This window comes from Chanodichthys erythropterus, chromosome 3 (assembly GCF_024489055.1).
Source record: "Chanodichthys erythropterus isolate Z2021 chromosome 3, ASM2448905v1, whole genome shotgun sequence".
Taxonomy (NCBI): Eukaryota; Metazoa; Chordata; class Actinopteri; order Cypriniformes; family Xenocyprididae; genus Chanodichthys; species Chanodichthys erythropterus.
The window spans coordinates 31,775,255-31,792,495 of record NC_090223.1 but is presented as its reverse complement, the minus strand read 5'-3'; the positions used below and the strand labels follow the sequence as shown (position 1 = coordinate 31,792,495).

At 37.4% G+C, this 17,241-nt stretch overlaps 1 protein-coding gene across 1 annotated transcript in view; it reads right to left on the bottom strand.

The window, feature by feature from the left end:
* The window catches only part of plcl5 (phospholipase C like 5), a 130,651-nt gene that overhangs the window by 12,831 nt on the left and 100,579 nt on the right, over positions 1 to 17,241 (bottom strand). The window contains exons 22-24 of the mRNA XM_067364650.1: positions 10,640 to 13,129; positions 4,045 to 4,248; positions 818 to 893 (exon numbers count right to left, since the gene is read on the bottom strand). Of these exons, the coding sequence (XP_067220751.1) occupies positions 818 to 893; positions 4,045 to 4,248; positions 10,640 to 13,129 (2,770 nt within the window). The remainder of the gene's footprint in view (positions 1 to 817; positions 894 to 4,044; positions 4,249 to 10,639; positions 13,130 to 17,241) is intronic.

The following is a 17,241-nucleotide window of genomic DNA, read 5'->3' as shown; positions in this document are numbered from 1 at the left end:
GTATTTTTGATCTAATAAATGCAGCCTTTTCTTTTTTGAACTGTAGTGTGCTAATATTTTCATTTTTTTTTTTTTTTTAAACAGAAGCCCTAAAGAGTGATATCATATCCTATTCTCTGCGGTGTCTTAAAAATGTTTGCGTTTTTAAAGTCTAATGGGATTCTGGGCCTTTTCCACTGTAAAATCACTGCATCTCATGAGCCCTCTTGGTGTATCACTTTATTAATTTATGATAAAAAATAATTAATAGTTATGTTATGTTATCTCAAGTTAAGTTATGTGTTTCAAATAAACATCCTGTCATAATAACATTTTCTCTCTCTCTCTCTCTCTCTCTCTTGCTCAAATCTTAGCTTTATCTAAGTGAACACAGTAGAAGGCACATCAGTTAAAAAAATAATGGACAATTGTGTCTGTTGGTATTGTGTGTTTTATGCCAAAAATGGGTATACAAAAAATAATAATAAAAAAAGCCCCCAGGCTATTCAATACTATCCACAAGGTCAGATGATTAAAAGTTTTCAAAACATGCAAAAAGAGACAAAAAGGAAACTCTGGAAAAAAAATTCACTTCAGCTTCAAAATAGATTATTAAGGGGTACACTAATTATTAACTGCAAGAAAATATGTGTGCGTGTGTGTGCAAGAGTTTATGCTTCCTGTTGCTCCATGAATAAACGGACAAAAACATACAGCCATTAACAATGCCTAATTGTTATTGTGAAGTACTGTAAATGATCAAGCATTGTTGTGCTTGCACTGTTAATCTTACTGCTAATACTGTATGTGTACTGTATGTGTGTTTGTGCAACGATACCTGCTCGCTGTGCTTGTGTAAGTTTAGAGTACACACCATCGGCTGATTCGATCAGTGTACGACTTGTCTGGATCATCTATAAGAAACCAAAAACAGGAAACAGGAAGTCAGGTCTCAGCAGGAAGTAAGTCTTCCAGATCAGGCATGCCCTCCCCCGAGAAGCTCAAACTCACACACACACACACACACACACACACACACACACACACACACACACACACACACACACACACACACACACACACACACACACACACACACACACACACACACACACACACACACACACACACACACACACTCAGTAATAAGCTGTATTGACAGAAGAGATTGAGCTGCATTCCACAGGCCAGATGAGACGAGCTTCTTGCAGTAAAGCCCTTTCACTTCTGTTATTGCTACTAGTGCAATGATGCTGTTTATAGCTACATTTAGAATCAAGTAAGAACATACTCGCATTAATATACTGTACAGTATTTGCGCACACATTTGTTAAACTGCTTAGGCATTGAGTTTCTTTATGATGTGAATCAGTATGTCATGAAACTGAATGCACTAACCACTGTAAACCAGCTTGGACCAACATAGAAAATCATGTTGGTCAAAGTTGGTGCTGTCAGAGATTTGTCAAATTAAATTTTCAAAATTACTACTGTGATTCAGGGCTCTACATTCCTTATTCAGAGTCTAACAAAACATTTTGACACCTGACAAATCATAGTTAATTTGACCCTGATGGAGGTCTAATACAAAGTGGAAATCCTACACAGCCAATCTGATACACACACACACACACACACACGAACACACACACACACACACACACACACACACACACACACACACACACACACACACACACACACACACACACACACACACACACACACACACACACACACACACACACACACACACACACACACACAATATTCCTGCATACATTATATATGAGGATGTCTACTCATATCAAAATGGAACTGTGCATTGAAAGAGAAAATACACAGCAGGGTGTGATAGAGCAGGGTATGGGATGTGTGTGTGTAATACAATCAAACACACTCTCACATCTCTGCAGAATTTAATCTGTTGTAGTAAAGTCCCATTATAAAGGAACAAGCAAGACAGAGTAGAATGCTGCAGTTATTCTGCTGTAGGCTATGACTGAATTCATAAACGCAGCTCCAGTTAATCTACACAAGTACTGATGTACGATATAACTATATAAATAAATATTTGGATTAAATAAAAATCCAAGTAAAAAAAGGCAGATCTTGCTTTATAATTAAGTATAGTATAAATCAAATTAATAAAAATAGAAAACAAATATTTATAGAAAATATTCTATTCAGGATTTATGACATATTCAGATTTACAAGTATATATTATGAATTTATGGCAACATATATACAGTCAAACCAAAATTTATTCAGACACCTTGAACATTTCATTCATTAATACAGTTTATTCACTATAGTTTAAAAAAATGGTAATAAAATATGACAAGATCTCAGAGTTAAAATGTGTCAGAAATCTTAATTATGTCAGATAACACTAAAGCAAAACATGGTCAGGTCGAAGTGTCTGAATAATTTTTGGTTCCAAATTTGTATCAATTTTACTGGTAGTCCACTGTATGAAGAATTTTTGGGTATAATATATCACAGTTTACTTTATTTTGCTTTCCTCACTTACATAAATGAACTATAGTGTCCTGCACCCACTAGTAAAAATATATCAAAAATATCTGAATAATTGTTGGTTTGACTGTATATATAGATTTACAACAATATACCCAGGATATATCACTGTATATTCATATTTACAACTACATATTCAGGATTTATGATATATTCTGGATTGACATTTATGATATACAGTATATTATGACATTATATTTACATAGTTGTATATGTATGAATAATCATATAAACTGAATATACAGTTATGACAGTATATTATGATCTGCAGCTATATACAACTATATATGCAGGATTTATATAAATAAATTTTGATTTAAACAATATATTCAGGATTTATGACATTATATTCAGATTTGGAACTCTCTCTCTCTCTCTCTCTCTCTCTCTCTCTCTCTCTCTCTCTCTATATATATATATATATATATATATATATATATATATATATATATATATATTCAGTATTTCTAAATATACATTTTTGCACCAATGCAAATTTTGCTATATATCCTAATCATTGTTAACATGTATTCATTACTTCAATGAGTTCATTGTTTCTGCCTTAAATTAATACATTGTTAGCTAACTGCATGATTTGCATTTGTACATTTTGAAACTACATAATTTGGACACAGTCGCCTCTGATAACAGATTACTCTAAATTGTAATGTTGACATGCATTTTCTGTAAAGCTGCTTTGAAACTATATGTATTTTGAAAAGCGCTATACAAATAAATGTGAATTGAATTGAAAATTGAATTATATTGACAACTATACTTTCAGATTTACAAAAATAAATTCATTATTTCTAACATTATGTTATGTATTTACATACATACATACTGTACATACATACAGTCAAACCAACAATTATTCAGACATTTTTTATATTTTTGATATATTTTTACTAGGACAATATAGTTCATTTATATAAGTGAGGATAGCAAAATAAAGTAAACTGTGACATATTATACCCAAAATTTCTTCATACAGTGAATGTACTACCAGTACCAGTAAAACTGATAAAGATTTGGAACCAAAAATTATTCAGACACTTTGACCTGACCATGTTTTGCTTAAGTGTTATTTAACATCATTTAATTTTTTCTGACACATTTTAACTGAGATCTTGTCATATTTTATTACCATTTTTTTTAACTATAGTGAATAAACTTTATTAATAAATAATAAATAATATATATATATATATATATGCATTATAGAAACTACAGATTCAGAATTTACGACAATTGATGAAACTAAAACAACACAAAGGTTTATATATACTACAAGATTTGCTGGAACTTAATTCAGCCATATTGTTATTCATTATAAGTTTATCATGCTTGTTTCTTGTTTTTGATCATTTTTGCACTACAACTACTAAACAAGTTAATAGAATATTCGAGCTGAACTATCATGCATTACCCTATCATGTTGTGTCCTACGGTATTTTGCCAGATCCTAACATATTTTTATGGTTCACATGTGTACTCTTAGGGTCACGCTGTTGAATTTCACCCTACCGTGTCATAAGCGGTGAGCACTTTACGCAGTAGCTCTGGAATGGGGCCATGGGCTTCCATGGTGGGGTAGGCCTCGCTGAGATTTACCATTACCCGTAGCGCTCGCTCGCTGTTCATCAGCCAGGAGGACACAGTCAGGATACACTGTTTCATGTTAGCTGCCGGAGTCAGACCGCAGAGCTCCTTGAACGACACCATGGCATTCTGGAGAAAAAGATAGCAGAGCAGACATTAGCTTTAGAGACCTATATGAAAAACTGCAGGTCAGTTTCACATTCAAGATAAATGTGTGATTAATCACAGCAACAGCACACAGTGTGATTCTGTTTAAATACATCTACCTTTGGCCATGGAGAAGCTCATGTTTACCTCAACCAAGGAAATTAAACTTTCCTCTTTATTTTCGCTCAGTAATTGTTGAATGTGCACAAGAGGACACAGCACTCAGTGAAGCTGGAGGCCAGATCAAAGTCACACACTAGATCGTAATGAAAGTGCATTCAGCACATCGAGTCCCAGAGCGACGCAGAAAGGACAAAGCTTCGCCTTCTAGTAACTAATGCTAAATCACCACTAAGACTCTAAGATCTGCTCTTGCCAACAATGTTGCCTTATTTCAGGAAATGATTAGGGATGATATCATACCCATCTGAGAAAAATGATGTTTCTATGAGAGTTCTGTAAACACAGAAGGTCTTTGAGAGAAGAGCAGCATGGTTTAAGTTCCCATGACATTAAGATCTCAGACCACTTGGCTTTTGGGTTGTTTGCACTCTGATGCTGTGTTTCTGTGTGTATTAACAAGAGTATCAAGTAAGCAAGAGTTCTGATTTATGAATGAGAGGGTGGACAGCTGCTTGTAAGCTTTTGACACAGATCATACAGTAACAAAGATGTTTTCCTGGTCTCCTGACACACATTGAGACCTTAGGGATTCACAATTGATAGGATTAAAACCAAAATTGCGATATGGCTTAGTGTGATTATGTAACTGTGTCCTTTTACAAATGAGCATATTATGATCTGGTGTTTTTAACGTCTCAGAGAGGCATGGTTTGCAGTAAGTGCTGCTCCACATTAAAGGTGGGGTCTCCATTTTTTCAGCTACACAGTTTGGAAATTAGTCGGGCTGATACCAACAACAAACGTGTAGCCAATCAGCATTAGGGGGCGTATGACGGTCGAGGAGAGACAATACAAAAGAGCTCAAAAGAATATCATTGGAATGACGGTTTATGACTGGGCAAGTGCTTTAAGACCTGCGTTAATATTAGAAAAGCTTTCCAGCGCTGGAGAGAGCTTAGTGGGAAGGCCTGAAAACAGATGCGGAGGCTGCTTTGAACTTTGAACACTTTTCATGTGAGTAACACTGGGTTTGCGTGTCATGATTGTCTGGAGCTGCTGTGCTGTTTGCAACTAACAATGAACACTTGTTTATATTCACACTTGTGTACTGTACGTTCATTTTTTGTGCTTCCTTGTCAATCGTTCATCAACTGCGCTTAATTTTTCGTGAAGCATTTTGTTGCGCGTCAGCTGTGATAAACAGACATCCACTCTCGCATTGCGTGTGTAACAGTGGCCAGATAGATAGTGAGAGTTGTGCAGTTAAACTATACACTGATGACCGCTAGAGAATGAGGTGTTTAGCATCATTGATAGTGCATTCGCCTCGCATGCCAGCAGGAGATGGGCCGGGGTTCAAGACCGACTCGGAGCAGGGTGGTTAGGATTGGAGGGTGAGTTTTGGAGGCGGAGCAATGAAGAGATGTTTGGATTTGTTTGGGTTGATTTCAAATATCATCAATGTCCAACAGCATAGTTGAAAAAAATGGATACCCCACCTTTAAGCATCAGTTTCGGTCACTTATGATGTGCGTTTGAAAAAGCAACATACAGCAACCATATTCCCATACTTAGAATGAGAAGCACTTAAACCAGCTGTCATCAACAAAAGAGGAGCTTTAAGATTTCCCTGAAGGTTTCCAACAAAGTAAAAGCTAGATGGTTTAACATTTTTTAAAATGAATAAATTATTATATTAGCCATTAGCTATAAATATTAGTATTGTAATTTTAGTTAAATACTTTCCTTAAATACTTTCAGTAAAATATTACTATTATAAAATATTCAATTTAATATTGCTACAACTACTGCTACCACTAATAATAATAATAATAATATTTTATAATTATATTGCTTTATAATAACAACATTTCGACCAAATTGTTCAGTTCTACAAACAAGAACTGCAAACTTGGAGCTTAAAAAAAAAAAAGCATTTTAAATCGCAATTTTCATCAGAAAATAAAATTTTCCCCCTTGAGCCCTTGAGCACCTCATACCCCGACTGTGAGTGCATTTGCGTCTACATATACAGTATGCTTGAAACTTGATAATTAGAGAAACACCCAGAGCTCATCAGAGTGCACATAAGAGTTGTCTTTTTATCAACTGTTAAAGTAAGGTACAAAGAAAGAAGATGTTCTGCATGTGGGACACAAAAGAAGATATTTTAAAAACTGCTGATGTTCAAACAACATTGGACCCCAGTGTATGGACACAAATATTTCTTCAAAATACCTTACTTTTTGTTCCACAGAAAAAAGAAAGTCATACAGGTTTGAAGGAACATGAGGTTGAGTAAATGATGACAGATGTTTCATTTTTTGGGGAACTCACCCTTTAACAATATTCTTTTGGTCTCATGATAGCATTTGTCAAGCCGTCAACCATTTCCAGACACATGCAGTCACATACTCTTTCACACACGAGAATTTATATTTAGCACATTTATTAATCTGTCTTCCCTTTGGAGATGACCCCAGCACGACGCTTTCAACAGGATTGGCTATTCTCGTGGGACATTTTCAGAAATTCCCCACAGGAATACCAAAACATGCTCACACACACCCACCTACCTACTACCTTGTTTTTAACTAAGACAGATGCTTGTGTGTAAGGGAAATACTGGAGTGTTTAAAGATTGGTGTTTACGAAGAGATTTGGACAATTTGTTCATATAAGAGTCATCAGCGGTCTCGCACACCCACCCACACATATACTCAAGAAGAGCTCCTCTATCTATCTAATGCACTATTTTTTCCCTCCATTTATCATTCATTTTTGTTATTTTCAGTTTAATGAACTCTTTACTGCATTATCCAAATTCCACAATTGAATTCACACACAAACAGCGTGGCTCAGGCCAGGAGAGCGCGGGAAAGAGCCGCTTCCGGCAAGCGCTCGGATAATGTGTTCCAGACACTTCGTCCTGTGTTTGTGAAAACAAGGGTGTTTGTGTTTGCATGGGTCAGGAAGAGTGGTGGGGGGGGGGGGGGGGTCGGGGTCACACTAGCTGAGCTATAATGTGAAAATGGATCAAAAATATAATGTAAAAACAGGCTATCGTGATTATAGATCTGGGTGCAAATTGTAATTGTACAAGCCTGTAAGTAATTGAGAACATGAAAAATCTTTTGGATTAAGTGGAATTTGAATTACTACGTGAGCCAATACAGGGGGGGGGGGGAAATCACAAAAAGATCTATTGAGAATGTAAATTGTGCAAATTTGAATGTACTGTAAGTGAATGTAAGTACATTAATTTATTTTTCCCCCATGTTGTCCAAAACTCAGATGACTTTTATGGAACACAAAAGGAGTAATCTTGAACAGGGGTTTTTAAAATGGGGCCACAAGGGGGTGCTAGGGGAAAACAATGAGAAAAAAAAAAATAAATAAAGTGAAATTTTAAATTTTAAAAATAAGAGAATACATAAATAAACAACTAAATACATTAATAAGTTATGTCAATATTTCACTTTTTACTTTTGAAACACTGGTAAGAAATCATGAGATTAATACATTTTTAATAGTATAGGTAAAATAATAGAAAAAAGACTAAGTTGAAATAAATAGGGACTGGAGCTTTTAACATAAAAACAAAACAAAACAAAACAAAACAAAACAAAACAAAACAAAACATCAAAGCATCATAAAAGAAGTCCATGAGTCCATAGAACATTTTGAATTTTGCTCACCCTGACATGTTCAAGAGAATTAGTCATGTCTGATTAATGAACAAATTGTTTTTTTTGTTTTTTTTGAGTCATATCCTTTCAATGAATCAGCTGATATTCCACCAAAAGAAAGAAAATCACATGAGTTTAGAATTTAGAAAATCCTAAGTTGATGCTACAATGAAACAAACAACAACTTCAATTATCTTCAGGGCTATAAAAAGAAACATTTGAGCAACATTTTCCTAGTTAAAGCGGAAGTACATAATCATGAAACTCCACTGATGATCTTAAAGTTCTCGTGCTAAGACAGCTGTGATTTATTATTGTCATTGTGGCATAAATCTGTCGCCCCATGGCCATGAAATACTCATATTTACCCATTAAATGCTGCAGCAGCACAAGTCTAATTCATCCACTTTCTGACTCTGTGCTTTAGGCACAATTATAAAGCTCAGCCTAAAGCAGACACGTTAACTTTTGACAGGATGTTATGCAATCAAAAAGTGCTGACTCATGACAGTGTGCATAGTAAACACTGAGCAATGTGCATGCCAATACGTCCATATTTAAAGCAAAGCAGATTTAGATCAGGCTTCAATATGGTTGCAATACAATCCTGACTAGGGATTTTTTTTCTGTATTGAAAGATTACTTCCTCATGATACACCGATAGTATCCAATTTAAAACTGACACGCAAGCCACAATTAAAAATGGCTTTGTGAGACTAAAATAGTTCAAGATGTGCTTTCAAAAATAAAAATGTAAAAGTATCCATACCAGAGAAGCATAATCTAATCATCTGCATATTCACATTCTACACAAGCAGTGCTTCCTGTGGGATTGCTATGACAGAGACCGTGAAGACCATGCTGTTGAAGTGTGTAACAGAGGCATGGAGAAAAACTAAGCAGCAGACAGCTTGATGTTGAAACTTTATAAGTGATTGAGCAGAATGACATCCTGCCAACAACAGGATCACTTGGCACTTGATACTGGTGCTCTGCCCTCATCTTCCCTAGTTTTATTCCAAGATACAGCAGGATAACAAAAAAGTGTTACACAACACATGAATTCTTAATAGCAGCATTAAAACCTATACACATTCTGCAGTGTGTTTCCTTTAACCGTTTGCACACTTGAGCATGAAAGGAGTGTTTTCCTGTACACCGCCCTCTCCTCTCCTTTTTAGTGGACACGCATCAGTTTCTCCAATTAGTAATCAGTGGAGAAACAGGCTAATAGGAAATGGATTCACTGTTTGAATTGCACAGTGACTTTTAGGAGGCTAAATTCTAGCTTTCTTAAAGAAGTTTTTTAAACTAAATAAATTTGTAACAAATGGAAATCCAGTATCGGCTGCAGCTCATACAGTGGAGCATGGCGCTAGCAGTGTCATAAGGTCAGTTTGGATGTGGTCAGGGAATGCAAGAACTGATATTATGGACACATTAAATGCACTGTAAGTAGTTTTGGATAATTCATCTGTCAAATGAATAAATGTAAATGTAAGCTTTAATTATAACAAGTAAATGAATAGAAGCATATTTTAATATAAAAAACTAGGTCAGCTGTGTGAACACCAGAGAAATGGACAATCCAAGAAAATGAGAGTAACAGCAGAAATGAAATAACACAATTACACACATGCGTGCACACATTTAAAGACAAGGGGAGAGACCCAGAGCAGAAGGACAGCTCAAGCTGGCCATATGTTTTCTGTCTCTAATCATCTAATGGGATGTCCTTTGAGGTTTTAGTCTTCTTAAATTAGGACCATGCGCTAGAGGACAGCATGTTAAATCTGCTGAGCAAAAGTCATTTGGAAACCAATATTATTTGTATCTTTCACCCAATCTTTCGTGACATGAATTGGAATGATGTACTGCCTTTATAACAATGCAATTTTACTCCTCCACTAGTATTCAGTGACAAAGCATGATTAATATTCCAGCATTTGAGAAACATCTGTAATCTCTCATCTGTAAAAACACATTTTGTGAAAGATGTGAAAACACCTTTAGAAACAAAACCCGGGTATCCGGTTTTAAGGGCATTACTAATGAGCTCAACAACAAAACTTCCACTGTAGATCTTTCTTGCATCATTAACTCTCTCACTTTCTACCTGTCCTTGACTTCACAGGTACTTCTAAGCATGTGTTTTCAATACTGTGTTGTCATAATCCTTGTTACATCCCCTTTACCTCCCTTAAACTGCCTCTAGGGCCAAGGCAGATTTCAATACTAAAAATGGCAGCTGATGCCATTCCTCAGTGGAGGAATTTTTAATTTTTTCCACATGCACATTTTTCATACCAAATACATGTTGTGCTTTGACACAACATGTATTTTTTGTTTTATTTAAATGTGAAGAGGGAATCTACACTATGAACAGTCACTACTATTATTGATTACTCCTGATTCCTGAAGCTATATACAAATATCATTAATACTTGTATATCAATATCAATGCTTTCTGTCAGAACATTAATTTCTCAAAAGACTCGAGATTCAGAGCAAACAGACTCAACAACCAAATCTTAAAAACGTTGAACGTGAAAAGACCCTACCTGTACGTTTTCCCGTAGGTCTGTTGCTTCCCGTAGTGGTTGGGTCGATGCCCTGAAGAGCTCATCTACTACTTTGATCCCTGTGGTCTTAGTAGAGGTGTATTCCCTAGCTTTGCGGCCCTTTCTCACAGAGAGACCCCTCTTATGGGCCTTACCCCCACCTCGCCGGTTTGTAATTGCAACATGAACAAACAATGTGGTGTTAGGCAAAAACTCCCCTGTAAGTGACTGCAATGGTACGTGCCGGTAACCAGGAAGCAGGCACTCAAAAGGAATGGTGTACTGGCCAATAAATTCATCGCCAATGTAGTCATCATCAAGGACAACAAAACGTAAAGCAGCCAATTCGGGAAGGTTGATCTGGAACTCAAAGCTTTCGTCAAAAATCGGATTGTCACCATTTTGCGAGACAGTTTTTGTGCGTTGTTCTGTGCAGTCTGCAGGAATTCCATGGATCTCCACATAGATGTACGGCTCTACCACGTCGCCTTTAGCAGCAGAGCCTCGAGGCTTTGGTAGATTTTGACCACTGATCACCTTGATGTGGAGGAGCTGGGCTGAGACTCCAGGAAGTGAGTCACGAGCATTGGCACTGAAATACGACACCTCCTCACGCATTATTGCCGGACGCAGGACGTAGCCACAGTTGCCGTTTTGCCTAAACCATCCAAGGTTCAAATCCATCATCAAACCTGGAGTCTGGTAATTCATTGCCACAATTTGACAACCACACTTCCAGAAGTCCTGTGGATTCATGTTGCTAGCATCAATGCGCATGGGCGTTGGGTACACCCGTGACAGAAATCGCTTATTGTAAGAGACAAAGTCCTCAGGAAACTCGTTGGCAAAGTGGTTGGCGTCAACCTCATTAAGGGAGCAAATCTCCCAATACCTCTGTTCCCGTTTCGACGTCTCAAAGTCACGGAACTGCACAGACTTGCAGAGGGTGACTAGGTCAGATAGTTCTTTGCAGAATCGTAATCGTTTGCAGCCAATACCGTTGAGCTGGTCCTTATCGTCTACACCCATCATTCTCCTGGACATCTCGAAGCCTTCTTCTTCATCTGTGACCTCCCCTTCAGACTCTTGAGAGTCTGTAGGCAGGCGCTTCCCTTTTATGAGTATCTTTCCCTTGAGTTTCTCAGGGGAGGGCAAGTAATGGTCCTCCATATTAGGAGGCTCAATGTGCAGTTTGTCCCCAAGAATCTTCTTCAGGTGTTGAGCCATGACCCTCTGCTGGGGAACACTGCAGTGTGTGACAAGACAGAGGATTAGTGGATACTCTGAACCCTCAAAGGCATACTGGTTAATGACATCAAGAACTTTACAGAAGGCCAGCTGGGATGCAACAGAGCTACCAACATAGACTACAGGCTCACAGTCAGGGCCATCCCAGACTACAACCTCTATGCTTCGACAACCCATGCGTAGCGCCCTAACGTAGCTGCTGAGGTCCGATGAGCCCCAATAGTGATCTTCCAAAAGTGAGGCGTTGTGGGAAGAGTTGATGTAGTAGTGTGAAAGGGGCTGCGTCATATCCTGACAAACATGCTTGTGCTGCGGGTCAAAAATGTGGCACTCGGATGACAGGAGGTAGTGTGTGAAGCCATCTATGGACAAGTAGCCATTGTTACGTCCTTCAGCAGAGGGTTCGTACTTGTGCACAATCTCTCGACACATTTCCTCTGTGACTCCCTCCACTCCCTGCTCCACCTCCACAAAAAGCATCAAGTCTTTGGAGTCCAGGTACTCTTTGTTGCTAGAGAACTGCACCAGCAAGAAAAAGATCTCAGGACGTGTGCACAGTTCACAGTAGGCTTCTACAAAAGTGTCTAAATCAATGCCTTCCCCATAGCAGTCCTTGGCCTTTTGTAGCTCTTTGAACTTCAGTTCAATGCGAGACTCCCTCATGCCAGGATTGAGACCCTTGATGATTTGGGTGGCCCGGAAGAGGTCAATATGTCCTTGCCTTTCTGGATCAGCTAGCTCGAACACTGACCCAATCCAGGATGTTCTAACACTAGGTTGATTGGGTTCGACTACGCCCACCATGTGCCGCCCATATGAGACCAGGTACCGTAGTCCCATCACCCAGGTGCTAACCACTTCTGCCGTGCTTGCGACCAGATCCAGAGACTCATAGTTGTCTCCATATATAATTGAGAAAGCACACTCATCCGGGAACTGATCCGAAAGGCCGTTGCTGCGTAGGACGGGTGTTTTCTTTCCCAACCGAACTTCTTTGATGCTCTTGATCTCAAGCTTGGCTTTCTCTGAGTCTTTCTTCGATGGCTCCCAGCGGAGCCAGCGCATGTCAGGGTCCAATAGGAAGTAACGATTGTACATGCGAGAATTGGAACGAACTTTCTTCATCTCACAGCCTTCCATCATGAAGGCCATGCAGGCAGCTGTGCTGTTCATCTTGCGGTCACTTGGCATGGAGCTGAATGAGACAGTTTTCTTCCTTGCCTGCCTCTGCTTTGAACCATCCTGCAGAAAGAGCACAAAGAAGCCTGGTATAAGTATAGCTGAAATAGACAATCTAAAAATGAAACATTACATTAAATGGTTTCTTATATTAGCAAAGATAACAAAACATGTTAGAGTTTTACAATGCTGGGGAAAAGAGCAAGAATTATTTTATAATAACATAATAATGAAACAGTAAATTTCAATAAATTAATACTCTACAAAATATACCTCTCCCTAGAGTCCCTACATACCAATACATAGTCAACAAGTCTTGACTAGAAAAAAATAAAACTAATCACTGCTCCTTCTATGTCTTTTTTTACTCACTGAATAATTGAATAATTACTTGAATTGAACAGGATGCAATGTTTACTTAACTGAAAAATAGTCATTTTTGTAATCGCATTTATTGATATTTATTTAAATTTCATTAATTATAATAAACAAGCATGTCATTCATCACATTATCATATTAATGTCACATTGATTGAACACTGAATATCACTGTGGTATTAATATACTGATAATGAGTATCAGAAAATTTCACTGGTATCGACTTTACTAAAATAAGAAAAAAAGTACAAAAAAAAAAGAATTACAAATATACATTAGGGTAAATAAAGTAAACCGTGAGAGACAAAGCAAAGAAATGTATCAAAGTAAAAAAGGAAGGAAAGCTATGGCCTGGAATAAAAATAAGGAAACTAACATACATTTCTATCTACAGCTATCTCAGCTAGAAATCTGAAGTACCCAATTTATCACAGGTCAATGTAGTCTATCACACATTAATCAATATAAAACAGACAGGAAAGTCACAGTTACACCTACAGATACATTCATGCTTTAAGGCACATAATGGAAATCTCAAACCAGCAAATCTCAAGCCAGCGAAAAAAGCATGCATACACAGAAGATCAGAGATATGAATATGTTTGCTGCTAAAGGAAACATCAGAACAGATCTGATTACTTGATTAAAATATGAACTCCTGCTCTGGAGTCTTTGCAAGTCAAAGCACATGTAGAGAGAATAACCAGGAAAATCTTCAGCTGGATCAGAACCATATCAAGCTCATATCACATCTACCCACCTCTGATGAAGAGGACTGTTATAACAGCTGAGCTTCACATACGCTAGACACACATATACAAAAGCATGCACAATGTCATACTACACTGTTTAAAGGCTGTGATCGTGAATGAATGAGATTTAAAAAAAAATGCAGCTGGCAAGAAAATGCCTTTCTATTGAGTGCTAGGGAATGAACAAACAAATGACTCTCATGAGCCAATTCTATTTAGTGAATCAAAAACATACTGTGCAACAAATAGTCATGAATTAATGATTCTTATAAATTGATTATTTTAATGAATTGTTCAAAAAAATACGTAAAGTGTGTTGGACTAGTGCAGACCGATGTATGATGTGAGGTGTATGATATTAAAGTACCACGAGAGCGATTTGAAAGCATATGTGACCCTGGACCACAAAACCAGAATCATCTGAAAGCTGAATAAATAAGCTTTCCAGTGGGTGTATGGTTTGTTAGGACAATATTTGGCCGAGGTACAACTATTTGAAAATCTGGAATCTGAGGGTGCAAAAAAAAAATCAAAAATATTGAGAAAATCGCCTTTAAAGTTGTCCAAATTAGGCGATGCATATCCGCTCACAAACATAACTTTTTGATATATTTACCGTAGAAAATTTACAAAATATCTTCATGGAACATGATCTTTACTTAATATCCTAATGAATTTTGGCATAAAAGAAAAATCGATAATTTTGACCCATACAATGTATTGTTGGCTACTGCTACAAATATACCCATGTGACTTATGACTGGTTTCGCGGTCCAGGGTCACATGTCATCTGCTTTCCAATCATTCGCACAGTACTTTGATGTCATACACAGATCGGTTGGCGCAGTGCTGCATGAAGTCGAACACGACAAATCCTTCACTGAATCAACTCACTGAATCAGTCAGAGTGGCTACTAAATCACTAACTCATGTTTTGCACAGATGAGAATAAATGAGCAATTGCAACATCATATTTTATATATTTATTTTTATTTTAAAAATCCTGTCTCATCCCAAACTCCCACTATTGGTTAAACCAATGTTGCTTTGTCTGAAATGGTTGAAATGTTCAAACAAATACGTACTTGAAACAGTCAAATGATTTCAACATCACTTCAAGTAATGTGTGTGTATTTACTATTTACATTCAAACAGGCTTGTGATGTATTGTGCTAGAAACCAGATGATATTAGCAAAATAAAGTCCAGGCAACTACCAAGTACCAAGGCTGAGGGTTGTATTTCATTTCCTGGAAAATTCTAAGCTTATTTGGGCACTTGGATTATTTGGGCATCGCTGCACAGGAACTCATTTCACCAAGCCATGTGCATGTTACTGGGAGCAGATCCATGAGGGTCGTCTGCACGTTAGCCTTGTTTCATAACACAGCCGTGTTTCCACTGAACTACTGAATGGTGTCTGAATTCAGATCGCTCCTGAGAGTGAATGGCAATGTCAGCACAATTTTGAATGGATCTCCATGTGATAAGGAGTAACTGAGAGAAAAAGGCAGAGAGGTTAAGGGCACAGATGAGACCAAGTTACATTCTCTGTACACCAAGTTGACAGAATGTTTGTGCCCTGATCTCTGTCATTTAAAAGGATAACAGAACATATGTCTACTCTACACAGACACAAACACACAAGACATGAGAAGGTGCAGGACTGTCTTCACTCACAGCTATTTATACTAGTCAAAGTGTCATCCTGTCTGTGTGCCTGCTAAAGGAATACACAAACATATCCTTATCAAATAGTAAATATGTGTCTATCCACTCCTTTCCTACACCCCATGACGTTTTGCACGAATTACGGATGTAACTTCAGTGAAATGTTCACTCTATGAATGCAATAATACGCTTTTTTTTCAAAAACTGGGAACAATGATGTGGTAAATTGTTTTTTGTTTTTTTTAAGTACTCGCGCAGCTTCATAAAACTGAGGTTAAATCAATGGAGTATTTTAATTATGTCTTTACTACCTTTCTGGACCTTGAAAGTGGTATATGCATTGGATCTCTATGGAGGGACAGAAACCTGTCAGATTTCAATAAAAAGATCTTCATTTGTGTTCCAAAGATGAACAAAGGTCTTACGTGTTTGGAACGACATGAGGATGAGTAATGCTAAATGAGTTCATGCTAAATACACACTTATTTTCAATCAGTGAGTCGTGATGTGGCTCAAAACCCAATAAAAAAAAAAAAAAAAAACAGACATTTGCTGAGAAGCCTAATTGCTTCATTTGAAGAGTTTTTGATGAACACTGCAGATGATTAAAAAACAGACAACGAATGGTATTACTTTGTGCATTTGATTCAAATCACAGCAAAGGTCACATATTAAGATGAAGTTCAAAGAGGTTAATTTATCATGTTGTTGAAAAAAAGAACATACATGAAAGCATAAGCGATTCTGATGTCTGCGCTTTGAAATGATATTGGTAATGTAAGAACAAACACGCATATATTATCACAACTGCAAAAATGAGAAGACTTCATACATATATAACTGCTGACCCCTGCATAGGAACTGCTCAGACTAAAAAAAACATTCTATTAAACACATTCACATAACAGTGAATGTTCACAGAATGTGTGTATGTTAAAGAGAACAGGAAGGGTCCCCTTGGTGTTATCTGCTGTGCACTCTGTGTTTTTATATTTTTCCAGCCTGGGCATGCATCTACTCCAAAGGGACCAATTAGAGCATTGTCTGTAATACTTCACTGCTCATGCCAGCTCAACTGCATGTGTACGAGCATTAATGTATGTGTACGGCGTGCAAACAGTATGTGATGCATGTCTCTTGCCTGTAAATCAGTCTGTCTTTGTGTGTGTGAGAGTGCGAGTGTGATTTTTCTCTGTCAACTGCAATGCAGGTTGCAGTCAAGGTTTCTGCGGAGGTATAGGCAATGCATATTACTCATCCAACACATAATATAAAACCTTCTATAGGTCTCTGTCTCTCAACGTGGTGTATTTACTCTTTTTCCTCTCTTTCCTATTTTCCTTCATTAGATTCAAATGTTTCACTGACATGTTTT